A 25,300-nucleotide genomic window follows, 5' to 3' on the forward strand; every position below is an offset into this window, starting at 1 on the left:
CCTACTGGTAACCCAAACTGACCTGTTCTCTACCTCCCTACTGGTACCCCAAACTGACCTGTTCTCTACCTCCTACTGGTACCGGAAACTGAACTGTTCTCTACCTCCTACTGGTACCCCAAACTGACCTGTTCTCTACCTCCCTACTGGTAACCCAAACTGACCTGTTCTCTACCTCCCTACTGGTAACCCAAACTGACCTGTTCTCTACCTGCTACTGGTACCCCAAACTGACCTGTTCTCTACCTCCTACTGGTATCCCAAACTGACCTGTTCTCTACCTCCCTACTGGTACCCCAAACTGACCTGTTCTCTACCTTCTTACTGGTACCCCAAACTGACCTGTTCTCTACCTCCCTACTGGTACCCCAAACTGACCTGTTCTCTACCTCCCTACTGGTACCCCAAACTGACCTGTTCTCTACCTCCTACTGGTACCCCAAACTGACCTGTTCTCTACCTCCCTACTGGTACCCCAAACTGACCTGTTCTCTACCTGCTACTGGTACCCCAAACTGACCTGTTCTCTACCTCCTACTGGTACCCCAAACTGACCTGTTCTTTACCTCCCTACTGGTAACCCAAACTGACCTGTTCTCTACCTTTCTACTGGTACCCCAAACTGACCTGTTCTCTACCTCCTACTGGTATCCCAAACTGACCTGTTCTCTACCTCCCTACTGGTACCCCAAACTGACCTGTTCTCTACCTCCCTACTGGTACCCCAAACTGACCTGTTCTCTACCTGCTACTGGTACCCCAAACTGACCTGTTCTCTACCTCCTACTGGTATCCCAAACTCACCTGTTCTCTACCTCCCTACTGGTACCCCAAACTGACCTGTTCTCTACCTCCTACTGGTACACCAAACTGACCTGTTCTCTAACTCCTACTGGTACCCCAAACTGACCTGTTCTCTACCTCCTACTGGTACCCCAAACTGACCTGTTCCCTACCTCCTACTGGTAACCCAAACTGACCTGTTCTCTACCTCCTACTGGTACCCCAAACTGACCTGTTCTCTACCTCCCTACTGGTACCCCAAACTGACCTGTTCTCTACCTCCCTACTGGTACCCCAAACTGACCTGTTCTCTACCTCCCTACTGGTAACCCAAACTGACCTGTTCTCTACCTCCCTACTGGTAACCCAAACTGACCTGTTCTCTACCTCCCTACTGGTACCCCAAACTGACCTGTTCTCTACCTACTACTGGTACCCCAAACTGACCTGTTCTCTACCTCCCTACTGGTACCCCAAACTGACCTGTTCTCTACCTGCTACTGGTACCCCAAACTGACCTGTTCTCTACCTCCCTACTGGTACCCCAAACTGACCTGTTCTCTACCTGCTACTGGTACCCCAAACTGACCTGTTCTCTACCTCCTACTGGTATCCCAAACTGACCTGTTCTCTACCTCCCTACTGGTACCCCAAACTGACCAGTTCTCTACCTCCTACTGGTACCCCAAACTGACCTGTTCTCTACCTCCTACTGGTACCCCAAACTGACCTGTTCTCTACCTCCTACTGGTACCCCAAACTGACCTGTTCTCTACCTCCTACTGGTACCCCAAACTGACCTGTTCTCTACCTCCTACTGGTACCCCAAACTGACCTGTTCTCTACCTCCCTACTGGTACCCCAAACTGACCTGTGCTCTACCTCCTACTGGTACCCCAAACTGACCTCTCCTCTACCTCCCTACTGGTACCCCAAACTGACCTGTTCTCTACCTCCCTACTGGTAACCCAAACTGACCTGTTCTCTACCTCCTACTGGTACCCCAAACTGACCTCTTCTCTACCTCCTACTGGTACCCCAAACTGACCTGTTCTCTACCTCCTACTGGTAACCCAAACTGACCTGTTCTCCACCTCCCTACTGGTACCCCAAACTGACCTGTTCTCTACCTCCCTACTGGTACCCCAAACTGACCTGTTCTCTACCTCCCTACTGGTAACCCAAACTGACCTGTTCTCTACCTCCCTACTGGTACCCCAAACTGACCTGTTCTCTACCTCCTACTGGTACCCAAAACTGAACTGTTCTCTACCTCCTACTGGTACCCCAAACTGACCTGTTCTCTACCTCCCTACTGGTAACCCAAACTGACCTGTTCTCTACCTCCCTACTGGTAACCCAAACTGACCTGTTCTCTACCTGCTACTGGTACCCCAAACTGACCTGTTCTCTACCTCCTACTGGTATCCCAAACTGACCTGTTCTCTACCTCCCTACTGGTACCCCAAACTGACCTGTTCTCTACCTTCTTACTGGTACCCCAAACTGACCTGTTCTCTACCTCCCTACTGGTACCCCAAACTGACCTGTTCTCTACCTCCCTACTGGTACCCCAAACTGACCTGTTCTCTACCTCCTACTGGTACCCCAAACTGACCTGTTCTCTACCTCCCTACTGGTACCCCAAACGGACCTGTTCTCTACCTGCTACTGGTACCCCAAACTGACCTGTTCTCTACCTCCTACTGGTACCCCAAACTGACCTGTTCTTTACCTCCCTACTGGTAACCCAAACTGACCTGTTCTCTACCTTCCTACTGGTACCCCAAACTGACCTGTTCTCTACCTCCTACTGGTATCCCAAACTGACCTGTTCTCTACCTCCCTACTGGTACCCCAAACTGACCTGTTCTCTACCTCCCTACTGGTACCCCAAACTGACCTGTTCTCTACCTGCTACTGGTACCCCAAACTGACCTGTTCTCTACCTCCTACTGGTATCCCAAACTCACCTGTTCTCTACCTCCCTACTGGTACCCCAAACTGACCTGTTCTCTACCTCCTACTGGTACACCAAACTGACCTGTTCTCTAACTCCTACTGGTACCCCAAACTGACCTGTTCTCTACCTCCTACTGGTACCCCAAACTGACCTGTTCCCTACCTCCTACTGGTAACCCAAACTGACCTGTTCTCTACCTCCTACTGGTACCCCAAACTGACCTGTTCTCTACCTCCCTACTGGTACCCCAAACTGACCTGTTCTCTACCTCCTACTGGTACCCCAAACTGACCTGTTCTCTACCTCCCTACTGGTACCCCAAACTGACCTGTTCTCTACCTCCCTACTGGTAACCCAAACTGACCTGTTCTCTACCTCCCTACTGGTAACCCAAACTGACCTGTTCTCTACCTACCTACTGGTACCCCAAACTGACCTGTTCTCTACCTCCCTACTGGTACCCCAAACTGACCTGTTCTCTACCTGCTACTGGTACCCCAAACTGACCTGTTCTCTACCTCCCTACTGGTACCCCAAACTGACCTGTTCTCTACCTGCTACTGGTACCCCAAACTGACCTGTTCTCTACCTCCTACTGGTATCCCAAACTGACCTGTTCTCTACCTCCCTACTGGTACCCCAAACTGACCAGTTCTCTACCTCCTACTGGTACCCCAAACTGACCTGTTCTCTACCTCCTACTGGTACCCCCAAACTGACCTGTTCTCTACCTCCTACTGGTACCCCAAACTGACCTGTTCTCTACCTCCTACTGGTACCCCAAACTGACCTGTTCTCTACCTCCTACTGGTACCCCAAACTGACCTGTTCTCTACCTCCCTACTGGTACCCCAAACTGACCTGTGCTCTACCTCCTACTGGTACCCCAAACTGACCTCTCCTCTACCTCCCTACTGGTACCCCAAACTGACCTGTTCTCTACCTCCCTACTGGTAACCCAAACTGACCTGTTCTCTACCTCCTACTGGTACCCCAAACTGACCTGTTCTCTACCTCCCTACTGGTACCCCAAACTGACCTGTTCTCTACCTCCCTACTGGTACCCCAAACTGACCTGTTCTCTACCTCCCTACTGGTAACCCAAACTGACCTGTTCTCTACCTCCTACTGGTACCCCAAACTGACCTGTTCTCTACCTCCCTTCTGGTACCCCAAACTGACCTGTTCTCTACCTCCCTACTGGTACCCCAAACTGACCTGTTCTCTACCTCCCTACTGGTACCCCAAACTGACCTGTTCTCTACCTCCTACTGGTACCCCAAACTGACCTGTTCTCTACCTCCCTACTGGTACCCCAAACTGACCTGTTCTCTACCTCCCTACTGGTAACCCAAACTGACCTGTTCTCTACCTCCTACTGGTACCCCAAACGGACCTGTTCTCTACCTCCCTACTGGTACCCCAAACTGACCTGTTCTCTACCTCCCTACTGGTACCCCAAACTGACCTGTTCTCTACCTCCTACTGGTACCCCAAACTGACCTGTTCTCTACCTCCTACTGGTACCCCAAACTGACCTGTTCTCTACCTCCTACTGGTACCCCAAACTGACCTGTTCTTTACCTCCCTACTGGTACCCCAAACTGACCTGTTCTCTACCTTCCTACTGGTACCGCAAACTGACCTGTTCTCTACCTCCTACTGGTATCCCAAACTGACCTGTTCTCTACCTCCCTACTGGTACCCCAAACTGACCTGTTCTCTACCTCCCTACTGGTACCCCAAACTGACCTGTTCTCTACCTGCTACTGGTACCCCAAACTGACCTGTTCTCTACCTCCTACTGGTATCCCAAACTGACCTGTTCTCTACCTCCCTACTGGTACCCCAAACTGACCTGTTCTCTACCTGCTACTGGTACCCCAAACTGACCTGTTCTCTACCTCCCTACTGGTACCCCAAACTGACCTGTTCTCTACCTCCCTACTGGTAACCCAAACTGACCTGTTCTCTACCTCCCTACTGGTAACCCAAACTGACCTGTTCTCTACCTCCTACTGGTACCCCAAACTGACCTGTTCTCTACCTACTACTGGTACCCCAAACTGACCTGTTCTCTACCTCCCTACTGGTACCCCAAACTGACCTGTTCTCTACCTGCTACTGGTACCCCAAACTGACCTGTTCTCTACCTCCTACTGGTATCCCAAACTGACCTGTTCTCTACCTCCCTACTGGTACCCCAAACTGACCTGTTCTCTACCTCCTACTGGTACCCCAAACTGACCTGTTCTCTACCTCCTACTGGTATCCCAAACTGACCTGTTCTCTACCTCCCTACTGGTAACCCAAACTGACCTGTTCTCTACCTCCTACTGGTACCCCAAACTGACCTGTTCTCTACCTCCTACTGGTACCCCAAACTGACCTGTTCTCTACCTCCTACTGGTACCCCAAACTGACCTGTTCTCTACCTCCCTACTGGTACCCCAAACTGACCTGTTCTCTACCTCCTACTGGTACCCCAAACTGACCTGTTCTCTACCTCCCTACTGGTAACCCAAACTGACCTGTTCTCTACCTCCCTACTGGTAACCCAAACTGACCTGTTCTCTACCTGCTACTGGTACCCCAAACTGACCTGTTCTCTACCTCCTACTGGTATCCCAAACTGACCTGTTCTCTACCTCCCTACTGGTACCCCAAACTGACCTGTTCTCTACCTTCTTACTGGTACCCCAAACTGACCTGTTCTCTACCTCCCTACTGGTACCCCAAACTGACCTGTTCTCTACCTCCCTACTGGTACCCCAAACTGACCTGTTCTCTACCTCCTACTGGTACCCCAAACTGACCTGTTCTCTACCTCCCTACTGGTACCCCAAACTGACCTGTTCTCTACCTGCTACTGGTACCCCAAACTGACCTGTTCTCTACCTCCTACTGGTACCCCAAACTGACCTGTTCTTTACCTCCCTACTGGTAACCCAAACTGACCTGTTCTCTACCTTCCTACTGGTACCCCAAACTGACCTGTTCTCTACCTCCTACTGGTATCCCAAACTGACCTGTTCTCTACCTCCCTACTGGTACCCCAAACTGACCTGTTCTCTACCTCCCTACTGGTACCCCAAACTGACCTGTTCTCTACCTGCTACTGGTACCCCAAACTGACCTGTTCTCTACCTCCTACTGGTATCCCAAACTCACCTGTTCTCTACCTCCCTACTGGTACCCCAAACTGACCTGTTCTCTACCTCCTACTGGTACACCAAACTGACCTGTTCTCTAACTCCTACTGGTACCCCAAACTGACCTGTTCTCTACCTCCTACTGGTACCCCAAACTGACCTGTTCCCTACCTCCTACTGGTAACCCAAACTGACCTCTTCTCTACCTCCTACTGGTACCCCAAACTGACCTGTTCTCTACCTCCCTACTGGTACCCCAAACTGACCTGTTCTCTACCTCCTACTGGTACCCCAAACTGACCTGTTCTCTACCTCCCTACTGGTACCCCAAACTGACCTGTTCTCTACCTCCCTACTGGTAACCCAAACTGACCTGTTCTCTACCTCCCTACTGGTACCCCAAACTGACCTGTTCTCTACCTACTACTGGTACCCCAAACTGACCTGTTCTCTACCTCCCTACTGGTACCCCAAACTGACCTGTTCTCTACCTGCTACTGGTACCCCAAACTGACCTGTTCTCTACCTCCCTACTGGTACCCCAAACTGACCTGTTCTCTACCTGCTACTGGTACCCCAAACTGACCTGTTCTCTACCTCCTACTGGTATCCCAAACTGACCTGTTCTCTACCTCCCTACTGGTACCCCAAACTGACCAGTTCTCTACCTCCTACTGGTACCCCAAACTGACCTGTTCTCTACCTCCTACTGGTACCCCAAACTGACCTGTTCTCTACCTCCTACTGGTACCCCAAACTGACCTGTTCTCTACCTCCTACTGGTACCCCAAACTGACCTGTTCTCTACCTCCTACTGGTACCCCAAACTGACCTGTTCTCTACCTCCCTACTGGTACCCCAAACTGACCTGTGCTCTACCTCCTACTGGTACCCCAAACTGACCTCTCCTCTACCTCCCTACTGGTACCCCAAACTGACCTGTTCTCTACCTCCCTACTGGTAACCCAAACTGACCTGTTCTCTACCTCCCTACTGGTAACCCAAACTGACCTGTTCTCTACCTCCTACTGGTACCCCAAACTGACCTGTTCTCTACCTACTACTGGTACCCCAAACTGACCTGTTCTCTACCTCCCTACTGGTACCCCAAACTGACCTGTTCTCTACCTCCCTACTGGTAACCCAAACTGACCTGTTCTCTACCTCCCTACTGGTAACCCAAACTGACCTGTTCTCTACCTCCTACTGGTACCCCAAACGGACCTGTTCTCTACCTCCCTACTGGTACCCCAAACTGACCTGTTCTCTACCTCCCTACTGGTACCCCAAACTGACCTGTTCTCTACCTCCTACTGGTACCCCACACTGACCTGTTCTCTACCTCCTACTGGTACCCCAAACTGACCTGTTCTCTACCTCCTACTGGTACCCCAAACTGACCTGTTCTTTACCTCCCTACTGGTAACCCAAACTGACCTGTTCTCTACCTTCCTACTGGTACCGCAAACTGACCTGTTCTCTACCTCCTACTGGTATCCCAAACTGACCTGTTCTCTACCTCCCTACTGGTACCCCAAACTGACCTGTTCTCTACCTCCCTACTGGTACCCCAAACTGACCTGTTCTCTACCTGCTACTGGTACCCCAAACTGACCTGTTCTCTACCTCCTACTGGTATCCCAAACTGACCTGTTCTCTACCTCCCTACTGGTACCCCAAACTGACCTGTTCTCTACCTGCTACTGGTACCCCAAACTGACCTGTTCTCTACCTCCCTACTGGTACCCCAAACTGACCTGTTCTCTACCTCCCTACTGGTAACCCAAACTGACCTGTTCTCTACCTCCCTACTGGTAACCCAAACTGACCTGTTCTCTACCTCCTACTGGTACCCCAAACTGACCTGTTCTCTACCTACTACTGGTACCCCAAACTGACCTGTTCTCTACCTCCCTACTGGTACCCCAAACTGACCTGTTCTCTACCTGCTACTGGTACCCCAAACTGACCTGTTCTCTACCTGCTACTGGTACCCCAAACTGACCTGTTCTCTACCTCCTACTGGTATCCCAAACTGACCTGTTCTCTACCTCCCTACTGGTAACCCAAACTGACCTGTTCTCTACCTCCTACTGGTACCCCAAACTGACCTGTTCTCTACCTCCTACTGGTACCCCAAACTGACCTGTTCTCTACCTCCTACTGGTACCCCAAACTGACCTGTTCTCTACCTCCTACTGGTACCCCAAACTGACCTGTTCTCTACCTCCTACTGGTATCCCAAACTGACCTGTTCTCTACCTCCCTACTGGTACCCCAAACTGACCTGTTCTCTACCTGCTACTGGTACCCCAAACTGACCTGTTCTCTACCTCCTACTGGTATCCCAAACTGACCTGTTCTCTACCTCCCTACTGGTAACCCAAACTGACCTGTTCTCTACCTCCTACTGGTACCCCAAACTGACCTGTTCTCTACCTCCTACTGGTACCCCAAACTGACCTGTTCTCTACCTCCTACTGGTACCCCAAACTGACCTGTTCTCTACCTCCTACTGGTACCCCAAACTGACCTGTTCTCTACCTCCCTACTGGTACCCCAAACTGACCTGTTCTCTACCTCCTACTGGTACCCCAAACTGACCTGTTCTCTACCTCCCTACTGGTACCCCAAACTGACCTGTTCTCTACCTCCCTACTGGTAACCCAAACTGACCTGTTCTCTACCTCCCTACTGGTAACCCAAACTGACCTGTTCTCTACCTCCTACTGGTACCCCAAACTGACCTGTTCTCTACCTACTACTGGTACCCCAAACTGACCTGTTCTCTACCTCCCTACTGGTACCCCAAACTGACCTGTTCTCTACCTCCCTACTGGTAATCCAAACTGACCTGTTCTCTACCTCCCTACTGGTAACCCAAACTGACCTGTTCTCTACCTCCTACTGGTACCCCAAACTGACCTGTTCTCTACCTCCCTACTGGTACCCCAAACTGACCTGTTCTCTACCTCCCTACTGGTACCCCAAACTGACCTGTTCTCTACCTCCCTACTGGTACCCCAAACTGACCTGTTCTATACCTCCTACTGGTACCCCAAACTGACCTGTTCTCTACCTCCCTACTGGTACCCCAAACTGACCTGTTCTCTACCTCCTACTGGTACCCCACACTGACCTGTTCTCTACCTCCTACTGGTACCCCAAACTGACCTGTTCTCTACCTCCTACTGGTACCCCAAACTGACCTGTTCTCTACCTCCTACTGGTACCCCAAACTGACCTGTTCTCTACCTCCTACTGGTACCCCAAACTGACCTGTTCTCTACCTCCTACTGGTACCCCAAACTGACCTGTTCTCTACCTCCTACTGGTACCCCAAACTGACCTGTTCTCTACCTCCCTACTGGTAACCCAAACTGACCTGTTCTCTACCTCCCTACTGGTAACCCAAACTGACCTGTTCTCTACCTCCTACTGGTACCCCAAACTGACCTGTTCTCTACCTCCCTTCTGGTACCCCAAACTGACCTGTTCTCTACCTCCCTACTGGTACCCCAAACTGACCTGTTCTCTACCTCCCTACTGGTACCCCAAACTGACCTGTTCTCTACCTCCTACTGGTACCCCAAACTGACCTGTTCTCTACCTCCCTACTGGTACCCCAAACTGACCTGTTCTCTACCTCCCTACTGGTAACCCAAACTGACCTGTTCTCTACCTCCTACTGGTACCCCAAACGGACCTGTTCTCTACCTCCCTACTGGTACCCCAAACTGACCTGTTCTCTACCTCCCTACTGGTACCCCAAACTGACCTGTTCTCTACCTCCTACTGGTACCCCACACTGACCTGTTCTCTACCTCCTACTGGTACCCCAAACTGACCTGTTCTCTACCTCCTACTGGTACCCCAAACTGACCTGTTCTTTACCTCCCTACTGGTAACCCAAACTGACCTGTTCTCTACCTTCCTACTGGTACCGCAAACTGACCTGTTCTCTACCTCCTACTGGTATCCCAAACTGACCTGTTCTCTACCTCCCTACTGGTACCCCAAACTGACCTGTTCTCTACCTCCCTACTGGTACCCCAAACTGACCTGTTCTCTACCTGCTACTGGTACCCCAAACTGACCTGTTCTCTACCTCCTACTGGTATCCCAAACTGACCTGTTCTCTACCTCCCTACTGGTACCCCAAACTGACCTGTTCTCTACCTGCTACTGGTACCCCAAACTGACCTGTTCTCTACCTCCCTACTGGTACCCCAAACTGACCTGTTCTCTACCTCCCTACTGGTAACCCAAACTGACCTGTTCTCTACCTCCCTACTGGTAACCCAAACTGACCTGTTCTCTACCTCCTACTGGTACCCCAAACTGACCTGTTCTCTACCTACTACTGGTACCCCAAACTGACCTGTTCTCTACCTCCCTACTGGTACCCCAAACTGACCTGTTCTCTACCTGCTACTGGTACCCCAAACTGACCTGTTCTCTACCTCCTACTGGTATCCCAAACTGACCTGTTCTCTACCTCCCTACTGGTACCCCAAACTGACCTGTTCTCTACCTGCTACTGGTACCCCAAACTGACCTGTTCTCTACCTCCTACTGGTATCCCAAACTGACCTGTTCTCTACCTCCCTACTGGTACCCCAAACTGACCTGTTCTCTACCTCCTACTGGTACCCCAAACTGACCTGTTCTCTACCTCCTACTGGTACCCCAAACTGACCTGTTCTCTACCTCCTACTGGTACCCCAAACTGACCTGTTCTCTACCTCCCTACTGGTACCCCAAACTGACCTGTTCTCTACCTCCCTACTGGTACCCCAAACTGACCTGTTCTCTACCTCCCTACTGGTACCCCAAACTGACCTGTTCTCTACCTCCCTACTGGTACCCCAAACTGACCTGTTCTCTACCTACTACTGGTACCCCAAACTGACCTGTTCTCTACCTCCCTACTGGTACCCCAAACTGACCTGTTCTCTACCTCCCTACTGGTAACCCAAACTGACCTGTTCTCTACCTCCCTACTGGTAACCCAAACTGACCTGTTCTCTACCTCCTACTGGTACCCCAAACTGACCTGTTCTCTACCTCCCTACTGGTACCCCAAACTGACCTGTTCTCTACTTCCCTACTGGTACCCCAAACTGACCTGTTCTCTACCTCCCTACTGGTACCCCAAACTGACCTGTTCTATACCTCCTACTGGTACCCCAAACTGACCTGTTCTCTACCTCCCTACTGGTAACCCAAACTGACCTGTTCTCTACCTACTACTGGTACCCCAAACTGACCTGTTCTCTACCTCCCTACTGGTACCCCAAACTGACCTGTTCTCTACCTCCCTACTGGTAACCCAAACTGACCTGTTCTCTACCTCCCTACTGGTACCCCAAACTGACCTGTTCTCTACCTCCCTACTGGTACCCCAAACTGACCTGTTCTCTACCTCCTACTGGTACCCCACACTGACCTGTTCTCTACCTCCTACTGGTACCCCAAACTGACCTGTTCTCTACCTCCTACTGGTACCCCAAACTGACCTGTTCTCTACCTCCCTACTGGTAACCCAAACTGACCTGTTCTCTACCTCCCTACTGGTACCCCAAACTGACCTGTTCTCTACCTCCCTACTGGTACCCCAAACTGACCTGTTCTCTACCTCCTACTGGTACCCCACACTGACCTGTTCTCTACCTCCTACTGGTACCCCAAACTGACCTGTTCTCTACCTCCTACTGGTACCCCAAACTGACCTGTTCTCTACCTCCTACTGGTACCCCAAACTGACCTGTTCTCTACCTCCTACTGGTACCCCAAACTGACCTGTTCTCTACCTCCTACTGGTAACCCAAACTGACCTGTTCTCCACCTCCCTACTGGTACCCCAAACTGACCTGTTCTCTACCTCCCTACTGGTACCCCAAACTCACCTGTTCTCTACCTCCCTACTGGTAACCCAAACTGACCTGTTCTCTACCTCCCTACTGGTACCCCAAACTGACCTGTTCTCTACCTCCTACTGGTATCCCAAACTGACCTGTTCTCTACCTCCCTACTGGTACCCCAAACTGACCTGTTCTCTACCTGCTACTGGTACCCCAAACTGACCTGTTCTCTACCTCCTACTGGTATCCCAAACTGACCTGTTCTCTACCTCCCTACTGGTACCCCAAACTGACCTGTTCTCTACCTCCTACTGGTACCCCAAACTGACCTGTTCTCTACCTCCTACTGGTACCCCAAACTGACCTGTTCTCTACCTCCCTACTGGTACCCCAAACTGACCTGTTCTCTACCTCCCTACTGGTACCCCAAACTGACCTGTTCTCTACCTCCCTACTGGTAACCCAAACTGACCTGTTCTCTACCTCCCTACTGCTAACCCAAACTGACCTGTTCTCTACCTCCTACTGGTACCCCAAACTGACCTGTTCTCTACCTCCTACTGGTACCCCAAACTGACCTGTTCTCTACCTCCTACTGGTACCCAAAACTGACCTGTTCTCTACCTCCTACTGGTACCCCAAACTGACCTGTTCTCTACCTCCTACTGGTACCCCAAACTGACCTGTTCTCTACCTCCTACTGGTACCCCAAACTGACCTGTTCTCTACCTCCCTACTGGTAACCCAAACTGACCTGTTCTCTACCTCCTACTGGTACCCCAAACTGACCTGTTCTCTACCTCCCTACTGGTACCCCAAACTGACCTGTTCTCTACCTCCTACTGGTAACCCAAACTGACCTGTTCTCCACCTCCCTACTGGTACCCCAAACTGACCTGTTCTCTACCTCCCTACTGGTACCCCAAACTGACCTGTTCTCTACCTCCCTACTGGTAACCCAAACTGACCTGTTCTCTACCTCCCTACTGGTACCCCAAACTGACCTGTTCTCTACCTCCTACTGGTAACCCAAACTGAACTGTTCTCTACCTCCTACTGGTACCCCAAACTGACCTGTTCTCTACCTCCCTACTGGTAACCCAAACTGACCTGTTCTCTACCTCCCTTCTGGTAACCCAAACTGACCTGTTCTCTACCTGCTACTGGTACCCCAAACTGACCTGTTCTCTACCTCCTACTGGTATCCCAAACTGACCTGTTCTCTACCTCCCTACTGGTACCCCAAACTGACCTGTTCTCTACCTGCTACTGGTACCCCAAACTGACCTGTTCTCTACCTCCTACTGGTATCCCAAACTGACCTGTTCTCTACCTCCCTACTGGTACCCCAAACTGACCTGTTCTCTACCTCCTACTGGTACCCCAAGCTGACCTGTTCTCTACCTCCTACTGGTACCCCAAACTGACCTGTTCTCTACCTCCTACTGGTACCCCAAACTGACCTGTTCTCTACCTCCTACTGGTACCCCAAACTGACCTGTTCTCTACCTCCTACTGGTACCCCAAACTGACCTGTTCTCTACCTCCCTACTGGTACCCCAAACTGACCTGTTCTCTACCTCCTACTGGTACCCCAAACTGACCTGTTCTCTACCTCCCTACTGGTACCCCAAACTGACCTGTTCTCTACCTCCCTACTGGTACCCCAAACTGACCTGTTCTCTACCTCCCTACTGGTAACCCAAACTGACCTGTTCTCTACCTCCCTACTGGTAACCCAAACTGACCTGTTCTCTACCTCCTACTGGTACCCCAAACTGACCTGTTCTCTACCTACTACTGGTACCCCAAACTGACCTGTTCTCTACCTCCCTACTGGTACCCCAAACTGACCTGTTCTCTACCTCCCTACTGGTAACCCAAACTGACCTGTTCTCTACCTCCCTACTGGTAACCCAAACTGACCTGTTCTCTACCTCCTACTGGTACCCCAAACTGACCTGTTCTCTACCTCCCTACTGGTACCCCAAACTGACCTGTTCTCTACCTCCCTACTGGTACCCCAAACTGACCTGTTCTCTACCTCCTACTGGTACCCCAAACTGACCTGTTCTCTACCTCCCTACTGGTACCCCAAACTGACCTGTTCTCTACCTCCCTACTGGTAACCCAAACTGACCTGTTCTCTACCTCCCTACTGGTACCCCAAACTGACCTGTTCTCTACCTCCCTACTGGTACCCCAAACTGACCTGTTCTCTACCTCCTACTGGTACCCCAAACTGACCTGTTCTCTACCTCCCTACTGGTACCCCAAACTGACCTGTTCTCTACCTCCCTACTGCTAACCCAAACTGACCTGTTCTCTACCTCCTACTGGTACCCCAAACTGACCTGTTCTCTACCTCCCTACTGGTACCCCAAACTGACCTGTTCTCTACCTCCCTACTGGTACCCCAAACTGACCTGTTCTCTACCTCCTACTGGTACCCCACACTGACCTGTTCTCTACCTCCTACTGGTACCCCAAACTGACCTGTTCTCTACCTCCTACTGGTACCCCAAACTGACCTGTTCTCTACCTCCTACTGGTACCCCAAACTGACCTGTTCTCTACCTCCTACTGGTACCCCAAACTGACCTGTTCTCTACCTCCTACTGGTACCCCAAACTGACCTGTTCTCTACCTCCCTACTGGTAACCCAAACTGACCTGTTCTCTACCTCCTACTGGTACCCCAAACTGACCTGTTCTCTACCTCCTACTGGTACCCCAAACTGACCTGTTCTCGACCTCCTACTGGTAACCCAAACTGACCTGTTCTCTACCTCCCTACTGGTACCCCAAACTGACCTGCTCTCTACCTCCCTACTGGTACCCCAAACTGACCTGTTCTCTACCTCCTACTGGTACCCCAAACTGACCTGTTCTCTACCTCCCTACTGGTACCCCAAACTGACCTGTTCTCTACCTGCTACTGGTACCCCAAACTGACCTGTTCTCTACCTCCTACTGGTACCCCAAACTGACCTGTTCTCTACCTCCCACTGGTACCCCAAACTGACCTGTTCTCTACCTCCTACTGGTACCCCAAACTGACCTTTTCTCTACCTCCCTACTGGTACCCCAAACTGACCTGTTCTCTACCTCCTACTGGTACCCCAAACTGACCTGTTCTCTACCTCCTACTGGTACCCCAAACTGACCTGTTATCTACCTCCTACTGGTACCCCAAACTGACCTGTTCTCTATCTCCCTACTGGTACCCCAAACTGACCTGTTCTCTACCTCCTACTGGTATCCCAAACTGACCTGTTCTCTACCTCCTACTGGTACCCCAAACTTACCTGTTCTCTACCTCCTACTGGTACCCCAAACTGACCTGTTCTCTACCTCCCTACTGGTAACCCAAACTGACCTGTTCTCTACCTCCCTACTGGTAACCCAAACTGACCTGTTCTCTACTTCCTACTGGTACCCCAAACTGACCTGTTCTCTACCTCCCTACTGGTACCCCAAACTGACCTGTTCTCTACCTCCCTACTGGTAACCCAAACTGACCTGTTCTCTACCTCCTACTGGTACCCCAAACTGACCTGTTCTCTACCTCCCTACTGGTAACCCAAACTGACCTGTTCTCTACCTCCTACTGGTACCCCAAACTGACCTGTTCTCTACCTCCTACTGGTACCCCAAACTGACCTGTTCTCGACCTCCTACTGGTAACCCAAACTGACCTGTTCTCTACCTCCCTACTGGTACCCCAAACTGACCTGTTCTCTACCTCCCTAGTGGTACCCCAAACTGACCTGTTCTCTACCTCCCTACTGATAACCCAAACTGACCTGTTCTCTACCTCCCTACTGGTACCCCAAACTGACCTGTTCTCTACCTCCTACTGGTACCCGAAACTGAACTGTTCTCTACCTCCTACTGGTACCCCAAACTGACCTGTTCTCTACCTCCCTACTGGTAACCCAAACTGACCTGTTCTCTACCTCCCTACTGGTAACCCAAACTGACCTGTTCTCTACCTCCCTACTGGTACCCCAAACTGACCTGTTCTCTACCTGCTACTGGTACCCCAAACTGACCTGTTCTCTACCTCCTACTGGTATCCCAAACTGACCTGTTCTCTACCTCCCTACTGGTACCCCAAACTGACCTGTTCTCTACCTCCCTACTGGTACCCCAAACTGACCTGTTCTCTACCTCCTACTGGTACCCCAAACTGACCTGTTCTCTATCTCCCTACTGGTACCCCAAACTGACCTGTTCTCTACCTGCTACTGGTACCCCAAACTGACCTGTTCTCTACCTCCTACTGGTACCCCAAACTGACCTGTTCTCTACCTCCCTACTGGTACCCCAAACTGACCTGCTCTCTACCTCCCTACTGGTACCCCAAACTGACCTGTTCTCTACCTCCTACTGGTACCCCAAACTGACCTGTTCTCTACCTCCCTACTGGTACCCCAAACTGACCTGTTCTCTACCTGCTACTGGTACCCCAAACTGACCTGTTCTCTACCTCCTACTGGTACCCCAAACTGACCTGTTCTCTACCTCCCTACTGGTACCCCAAACTGACCTGTTCTCTACCTGCTACTGGTACCCCAAACTGACCTGTTCTCTACCTCCCACTGGTACCCCAAACTGACCTGTTCTCTACCTCCTACTGGTACCCCAAACTGACCTTTTCTCTACCTCCCTACTGGTACCCCAAACTGACCTGTTCTCTACCTCCTACTGGTACCCCAAACTGACCTGTTCTCTACCTCCTACTGGTACCCCAAACTGACCTGTTCTCTACCTCCCTACTGGTAACCCAAACTGACCTGTTCTCTACCTCCCTACTGGTAACCCAAACTGACCTGTTCTCTACCTCCCTACTGGTAACCCAAACTGACCTGTTCTCTACTTCCTACTGGTACCCCAAACTGACCTGTTCTCTACCTCCCTACTGGTACCCCAAACTGACCTGTTCTCTACCTCCCTACTGGTAACCCAAACTGACCTGTTCTCTACCTCCCTACTGGTACCCCAAAGTGACCTGTTCTCTACCTCCTACTGGTACCCCAAACTGACCTGTTCTCTACCTCCTACTGGTACCCCAAACTGACCTGTTCTTTACCTCCCTACTGGTAACCCAAACTGACCTGTTCTCTACCTCCCTACTGGTACCCCAAACTGACCTGTTCTCTACCTCCCTACTGGTACCCCAAACTGACCTGTTCTCTACCTCCCTACTGGTACCCCAAACTGACCTGTTCTCTACCTCCTACTGGTATCCCAAACTGACCTGTTCTCTACCTCCCTACTGGTACCCCAAACTGACCTGTTCTCTACCTCCCTACTGGTACCCCAAACTGACCTGTTCTCTACCTGCTACTGGTACCCCAAACTGACCTGTTCTCTACCTCCCTACTGGTACCCCAAACTGACCTGTTCTCTACCTCCTACTGGTACCCCAAACTGACCTGTTCTCTAACCCTGGCATCCTGTGTCTGTCTGTCTCTGTGATGTTGGGCACTGGCCTCGGTCAGTTGTGTTCTCAACTAAACCAAATTTAGGACCAGGTTTTGACCCTCGAGTTTTGTGTGTGTGTCTATATGTGTCAATGTGTACATGTGTGTGCGTGCATGAGAGTATCTGTGTGTGTGCATGCGTGTACCTTTGCATGCATGAGTGTGTGTGTGTGTGTGTGTGTGTGTGTGTGTGTGTGTGTGTGTGTGTGTGTGTGTGTGTGTGTGTGTGTGTGTGTGTGTGTGTGTGTGTGTGTGTGTGTGTGTGTGTGTGTGTGTGTGTGACTAACCTGTCTCTTCTCTCTCCTCACCCATCAGGTTGAGTTAGAGAACATGGAGGCGACCCAGGGCATGTCTTCAGAGACGGCTGTGTCCTTCCTGTCTCGGCTCATGGCCATGGTGGACGTTCTGGTGTTCGCCAGCTCTCTTAACTTCTCTGAGATAGAGGCTGAGAAGAACATGTCCTCTGGAGGTCTGATGAGACAGTGTCTGCGACTGGGTAAGAGTGAGAAAGAGAGAGCGCGAGAGAGAGAGATACTGAAAAGAACATGAAGCTCTGTCTCCTGCACTTTAAAAGATTGTTAATAATACCAACTATTTCTCTCCCTCCCCTCTCTCCATCCCTCTCTCCCCCTCCCTCCCTCCCTCCCTCCCTCCCTCCCTCCCTCCTCCCTCCCTCCCTCCTCCCTCCCTCCCTCCCTATCCCTTCTCCCTCTCTCCCTCTCTCCCTCCCCTCTCTATCCATCCCTTCTCCCTCTCTCCCTCCCTCCCCCTCCCCCCTCTTTCCCTCTCTCCCTCCCTCCCTCCCTCCCTCCCTCCCCCTCCCTCCCTCCCTCCCCTCCCTCTCCCTCCCTCCCTCCCTCCCGAACATCCCTCCCTCCCCCTCTCCCTCCCCCCTCTCTCCGTCCCTCCCTCCCCCTCTCTCCCTCCCTCCCTCCCTCCCCCAGTATGTTGTGTGGCCGTGAGGAACTGTCTAGAGTGTAGACAGAGACAGAGAGATAGAGATATAGGTTGTCTCTCCAAGTCTAACCTTCCCAGCAGCAAGTCACAGGACAGCCTACAGAGCTCCGCTGCAGCTAGCAAGGTAACATTCACACACACTAATACACACAGATACATCTTTCATACACATGTGACTGTTAGGTATAGGAGTATGTACAATGTTTGTACTTGTATGTGAATTAAACAGAGTGTGTGTGTGTTATGTGTCTGTGTCACAGTGTGTGTGTGTGTGTGTGTTTGACACAGTGTGTGTGTGTGTGTGTGTTTGACACAGTGTGTGTGTGTGTCACAGTGTGTGTGTGTGTGTGTGTGTCACAGTGTGTGTGTGTGTGTGTGTTTCACAGTGTGTGTGTGTGTGTGTGTGTGTGTAACCTAAGTGTGTGTGTGTGTGTCACAGTGTGTGTGTGTGTGTGTGTGTGTGTGTGTGTGTGTGTGTGTGTGTGTGTGTGTGTGTGTGTGTGTGTGTGTGTGTGTATCAGTGTGTGTAACCTAAGTGTGTGTGTATATTGTTCTCTACAGGATCCAGACAGACTTCTACAGGACGTTGACATCAACCGCCTCAGAGCTGTTGTCTTCAGAGACGTGGTGAGTGTGTTCACGCTGTACGGTACCTTAAACACACCTGCATGTCTGTTTTTGAACGTGTGTGTAACCATATCTGTCTCCAGGATGACAGTAAGCAAGCTCAGTTCCTGGCCCTGGCGGTGGTCTACTTCATATCTGTCCTCATGGTGTCAAAGTACCGGGACATCCTGGAACCACAGAGAGAGATTGGCAGGTCAAGCAGCCTATCAGGGAGGAGCATCCGCCACGAGATCAACTCGCCCACTAGTAAAGGTATAGAAACCCCGTGTTACACTGTTTTCTGTCCCTCTGGTGGCGTCACACAACACAATTTGAAATTATTTCAAGATTCTAAAAGTATTATACCTTTTTTTTGTCAGCTATCCGGATGTTTTTTCTTCTTCCCCGTTTTTAACCTGAGCAGTGCTGCGTGAGGGATAGAGCCTGGCGCTCTATTGCTGCAGTTCTGGAGATTATATGGGGCGGTGTGTGTAGCGAGCAGACTGAGGGAGAGAAAGACACCGAGACAACTCGGCTACTGCCAATAATAGCTAACATGTAACCGCTACAGCCAAGACTAGTTAACATGTAACAGCTACAGCCAAGACTAGCTAACTTGTAACAGCTACAGACAAGACTAGCTAACATGTAACAGCTACAGCCAAGACTAGTTAACATGTAACAGCTACAGCCAAGACTAGTTAACATGTAACAGCTACAGCCAAGACTAGTTAACATTGAACAGCTACAGCCAAGACTAGTTAACATGGAACAGCTACAGCCAAGACTAGCTAACTTGTAACAGCTACAGACAAGACTAGCTAACATGTAACAGCTACAGCCAAGACTAGTCAACATGTAACAGCTACAGCCAAGACTAGCTAACTTGTAACAGCTACAGCCAAGACTAGCTAACATGTAACAGCTACAGCCAAGACTAGCTATCATGGAGCAGCTTCAGCCAAGACTAGTTAACATGTAACAGCTACAGCCAAGACTAGCTAACATGTAACAGCTACAGCCAAGACTAGTTAACATGTAACAGCTACAGCCAAGACTAGCTAACTTGTAACAGCTACAGCCAAGACTAGCTAACATGTAACAGCTACAGCCAAGACTAGCTATCATGGAGCAGCTTCAGCCAAGACTAGTTAACATGTAACAGCTACAGCCAAGACTAGCTAACATGTAACAGCTACAGCCAAGACTAGTTAACATGTAACAGCTACAGCCAAGACTAGTTAACATTGAACAGCTACAGCCAAGACTAGTTAACATGGAACAGCTACAGCCAAGACTAGCTAACTTGTAACAGCTACAGACAAGACTAGCTAACATGTAACAGCTACAGCCAAGACTAGTTAACATGTAACAGCTACAGCCAAGACTAGCTAACTTGTAACAGCTACAGCCAAGACTAGCTAACATGTAACAGCTACAGCCAAGACTAGCTATCATGGAGCAGCTTCAGCCAAGACTAGTTAACATGTAACAGCTACAGCCAAGACTAGCTAACATGTAACAGCTACAGCCAAGACTAGTTAACATGTAACAGCTACAGCCAAGACTAGCTAACTTGTAACAGCTACAGCCAAGACTAGCTAACATGTAACAGCTACAGCCAAGACTAGCTATCATGGAGCAGCTTCAGCCAAGACTAGTTAACATGTAACAGCTACAGCCAAGACTAGCTAACATGTAACAGCTACAGCCAAGACTAGTTAACATGTAACAGCTACAGCCAAGACTAGTTAACATGTAACAGCTACAGCCAAGACTAGCTAACATGTAACAGCTACAGCCAAGACTAGTTAACATGTAACAGCTACAGCCAAGACTAGTTAACATGTAACAGCTACAGCCAAGACTAGTTAACATGTAACAGCTACAGCCAAGACTAGTTAACATGTAACAGCTACAGCCAAGACTAGTTAACATGGAGCAGCTACAGCCAATACTAGTTAACATGTAACAGCTACAGCCAAGACTAGCTAACTTGTAACAGCTACAGCCAAGACTAGTTAACATGTAACAGCTACAGCCAAGACTAGTTAACATGTAACAGCTACAGCCAAGACTAGTTAACATTGAACAGCTACAGCCAAGACTAGTTAACATGTAACAGCTACAGCCAAGACTAGTTAACATGGAACAGCTACAGCCAAGACTAGTTAACATGTAACAGCTACAACCAAGACTAGCTAACATGTAACAGCTACAGCCAAGACTAGTTAACATGGAGCAGCTACAGCCAAGACTAGTTAACATGTAACAGCTACTGACAAGTCTAGTTAACATGGAACAGCTACAGCCAAGACTAGTTAACATGTAACAGCTACAGCCAAGACTAGTTAACATGTAACACCTACAGCCAAGACTAGCTAACATGTAACAGCTACAGCCAAGACTAGTTAACATGTAACATGCTACAGCCAAGACTAGCTAACATGTAACAGCTACTGCCAAGACTAGTTAACATGTAACAGCTACAGCCAAGACTAGTTAACATGTAACAGCTACAGCCAAGACTAGCTAACTTGTAACAGCTACAGACAAGACTAGCTAACATGTAACAGCTACAGCCAAGACTAGTTAACATGTAACAGCTACAGCCAAGACTAGTTAACATGTAACAGCTACAGCCAAGACTAGTTAACATTGAACAGCTACAGCCAAGACTAGTTAACATGGAACAGCTACAGCCAAGACTAGCTAACTTGTAACAGCTACAGACAAGACTAGCTAACATGTAACAGCTACAGCCAAGACTAGTTAACATGTAACAGCTACAGCCAAGACTAGCTAACTTGTAACAGCTACAGCCAAGACTAGCTAACATGTAACAGCTACAGCCAAGACTAGCTATCATGGAGCAGCTTCAGCCAAGACTAGTTAACATGTAACAGCTACAGCCAAGACTAGCTAACATGTAACAGCTACAGCCAAGACTAGTTAACATGTAACAGCTACAGCCAAGACTAGCTAACTTGTAACAGCTACAGCCAAGACTAGCTAACATGTAACAGCTACAGCCAACACTAGCTATCATGGAGCAGCTTCAGCCAAGACTAGTTAACATGTAACAGCTACAGCCAAGACTAGCTAACATGTAACAGCTACAGCCAAGACTAGTTAACATGTAACAGCTACAGCCAAGACTAGTTAACATGTAACAGCTACAGCCAAGACTAGCTAACATGTAACAGCTACAGCCAAGACTAGTTAACATGGAGCAGCTACAGCCAATACTAGTTAACATGGAACAGCTACAGCCAAGACTAGTTAACATGTAACAGCTACAACCAAGACTAGCTAACATGTAACAGCTACAGCCAAGACTAGTTAACATGGAGCAGCTACAGCCAAGACTAGTTAACATGTAACAGCTACTGACAAGTCTAGTTAACATGGAACAGCTACAGCCAAGACTAGTTAACATGTAACAGCTACAGCCAAGACTAGTTAACATGTAACAGCTACAGCCAAGACTAGCTAACATGTAACAGCTACAGCCAAGACTAGTTAACATGTAACATGCTACAGCCAAGACTAGCTAACATGTAACAGCTACTGCCAAGACTAGTTAACATGTAACAGCTACAGCCAAGACTAGTTAACATGTAACAGCTACAGCCAAGACTAGCTAACATGGAGCAGCTACAGCCAAGACTAGTTAACATGTAACAGCTACAGCCAAGACTAGTTAACATGTAACAGCTACAGCCAAGACTAGTTAACATGGAGCAGCTACAGCCAAGACTAGCTAACATGTAACAGCTACAGCCAAGACTAGCTAACATGTAACAGCTACAGACAAGACTAGTTAACATGTAACATGCTACAGCCAAGACTAGTTAACATGTAACAGCTACAGCCAAGACTAGTTAACATGTAACATGCTACAGCCAAGACTAGCTAACATGTAACAGCTACTGCCAAGACTAGTTAACATGTAACAGCTACAGCCAAGACTAGTTAACATGTAACAGCTACAGCCAAGACTAGCTAACATGGAGCTGCTACAGCCAAGACTAGTTAACATGTAACAGCTACAGCCAAGACTAGTTAACATGTAACAGCTACAGCCAAGACTAGTTAACATGGAGCAGCTACAGCCAAGACTAGTTAACATGTAACAGCTACAGCCAAGACTAGCTAACATGTAACAGCTACAGACAAGACTAGTTAACATGTAACATGCTACAGCCAAGACTAGCTAACATGTAACAGCTACTGCCAAGACTAGTTAACATGTAACAGCTACAGCCAAGACTAGTTAACGTGGAACAGCCAAGACTAGTTAACATGTAACAGCTACAGACAAGACTAGTTAACATGTAACAGCTACAGACAAGACTAGTTAACTTGTAGCAGCCACAATGTTATTTATCATCCCAGCCTGTCCTGACTGGAGTAGCCTAGAGAAGATAGCTCGCAAGCTGTAGCTAGTTAGGCTAACTGAGGCCACATGCTGCTCGTCGTAGCCTACTCCTTCTCATTTTGCTAACATTAGTGAACTCTCACTACACTTGCTACACAATGATCTTCTTTGCCTCTTTGATTGGCCAACATAAACATCAAGCTACACACGTGAAGGCTACCGGTCTTTTTATGAGGCAAGCGTCATTAAAAACGACATTGTGAGTGTTGTTTTGTTAAATTAATCATTTGAAATGTCATGGTATATCCTTGTATGTAACAATGTCACATGGATATTTTCATTAAATAAGAAAAAAAGCTTTTCAGTGTTAAATTCTGGTTAAAATATAGGCCTTTTTCTTCACGCAAAAAAATGAATACTCATACAACTATTCCAGTACTACTGTTCAGGTCTAGGACAATAGGGCCGTAGGTAGTAATAGGTAGAATAGGTAGTAAGAACATAGCTCTCTCTGACTCTCTCTGTCCATCTCTCTCACCGTCCAGAGCACCCGTCGTCCTCCTTTTCTGAGGGTGGCCGGGGGGAGAAGCAGACCCCCACCCCCATGGAGGACTCTCCGCTGGCCTCTCTGCCCCACACCGACTCAGGCATTGGGGAGGAGGGCCACGGCCCTGGGGGTCTGAACGGAGCCGAGCTGGGCCTGGGGCTGGGACTGGGCATGGCAGGCAGGGAGACGGACAGAGATAGACACAGAGAGAGGGATGGAGGAGGAGGGGATCTACTGTGTACCCTGTCATCAGAGGTTAGGAGGTCAAGGGAGAGCCTATTGGATTCTCCCCATAACCCTAACTCCGCCTCCAATCCTGGTCAAGCACCTCCCTCGTCGATCTCGAGCATCAGCCAGACTAACAAGGGCATCAACGTCAAGGTACTGACTCTATCTTCACCTCTTTAAATCGTTCTCTCTCCCCCTTTCTCTTTCTCTCTCCCCCCTCTCTCTTTCTCTCTCCCCCTCTCTCTTTCTCTCTCCCCTTTCTCTTTCTCTCTCACCCCTGTCTCTTTCTTTGCCCCTCTCTCTTTTTCTCTCCCCCTCTCTCTTTTTCTCTCCCCCTCTCTCTTTCTCTCTCCCCCTCTCTCTTTCTCTCTCCCCTCTCGTTATCTCTCCTTCTTTTGATCTGTATTTATGTCTATTTATCTATCGCTCCCTCTGTCTCTCCCTCTCTCTGTCTATTTCTCTCTCTCTCTCTTTCAGTTACATTTAAATTTCAGGGGCTATATTGGCATGGGAAACATATGTTTACATTGCCAAAGCAAGTGAAATAGATAAACTCAAGTGAAATAAACAATAAAAAATGTACAGTAAACATTACACCCACAAAAGTTCCAAAAGAATAAAGACATTTCAAATGTCATATTATGTCTATATACAGTGCCCTGCAAAAGTATTCACCCGCTTGACGTTTTTCCTATTTTGTTGCATTACAACCTGTAATTGAAATGGATTTTTATTTGGATTTAATGTAATGGACATACACAAAATAGTGCAAATTGGTGAAGTGAAATGAAAAAAATTAATAAACGGAAAAGTGGTGTGTGCATATGCATTCACCCCTTTGCTATGAAGCCCCTAAATAAGATCTGGTGCAACCAATTACCTTCAGAAGTCACATAATTAGTCACAGAATTCTTTCTGGCCACTCAAGCAAACGTGTTTGGTGTTCGCCAAAAGGCATGTGGGAGACTCCCCAAACATATAGAAGAAGGTACTCTGGTCAGATGAGACTAAAATTGAGCTTTTTGGCCATCAAGGAAAACGCTATATCTGGTGCAAACCCAACACCTCTCATCACCCCGAGAATACCATCCCTACAGTGAAGCATGGTGGTGGCAGCATCATGCTGTGGGGATGTTTTTCATCGGCAGGGGCTGGGAAATTGGTCAGAATTGAAGGAATGATGGATGGTGCTAAATACAGGGAAATTCTTGAGGGAACCTGTTTCAGTCTTCCAGAGATTTGAGACTGGGACAGAGGTTCACCTTCCAGCAGGACAATGACCCTAAGCGTACTCGAGTGGTTTAAGGGGAAACATTTAAATGTCTTGGAAT

At 49.3% G+C, this 25,300-nt stretch overlaps 1 protein-coding gene across 1 annotated transcript in view; it reads left to right on the plus strand.

The window, feature by feature from the left end:
- The window catches only part of nbeaa (neurobeachin a), a 337,495-nt gene that overhangs the window by 249,921 nt on the left and 62,274 nt on the right, over positions 1-25,300 (plus strand). The window contains 5 exon segments of the mRNA XM_045690201.1: positions 17,566-17,746; positions 18,195-18,331; positions 18,769-18,834; positions 18,918-19,086; positions 23,740-24,122. Coding sequence (XP_045546157.1) covers positions 17,566-17,746; positions 18,195-18,331; positions 18,769-18,834; positions 18,918-19,086; positions 23,740-24,122 — 936 coding nt within the window.

Source organism: Salmo salar, chromosome ssa11 (genome assembly GCF_905237065.1).
Source record: "Salmo salar chromosome ssa11, Ssal_v3.1, whole genome shotgun sequence".
In the NCBI taxonomy this organism is placed as follows: domain Eukaryota; kingdom Metazoa; phylum Chordata; class Actinopteri; order Salmoniformes; family Salmonidae; genus Salmo; species Salmo salar.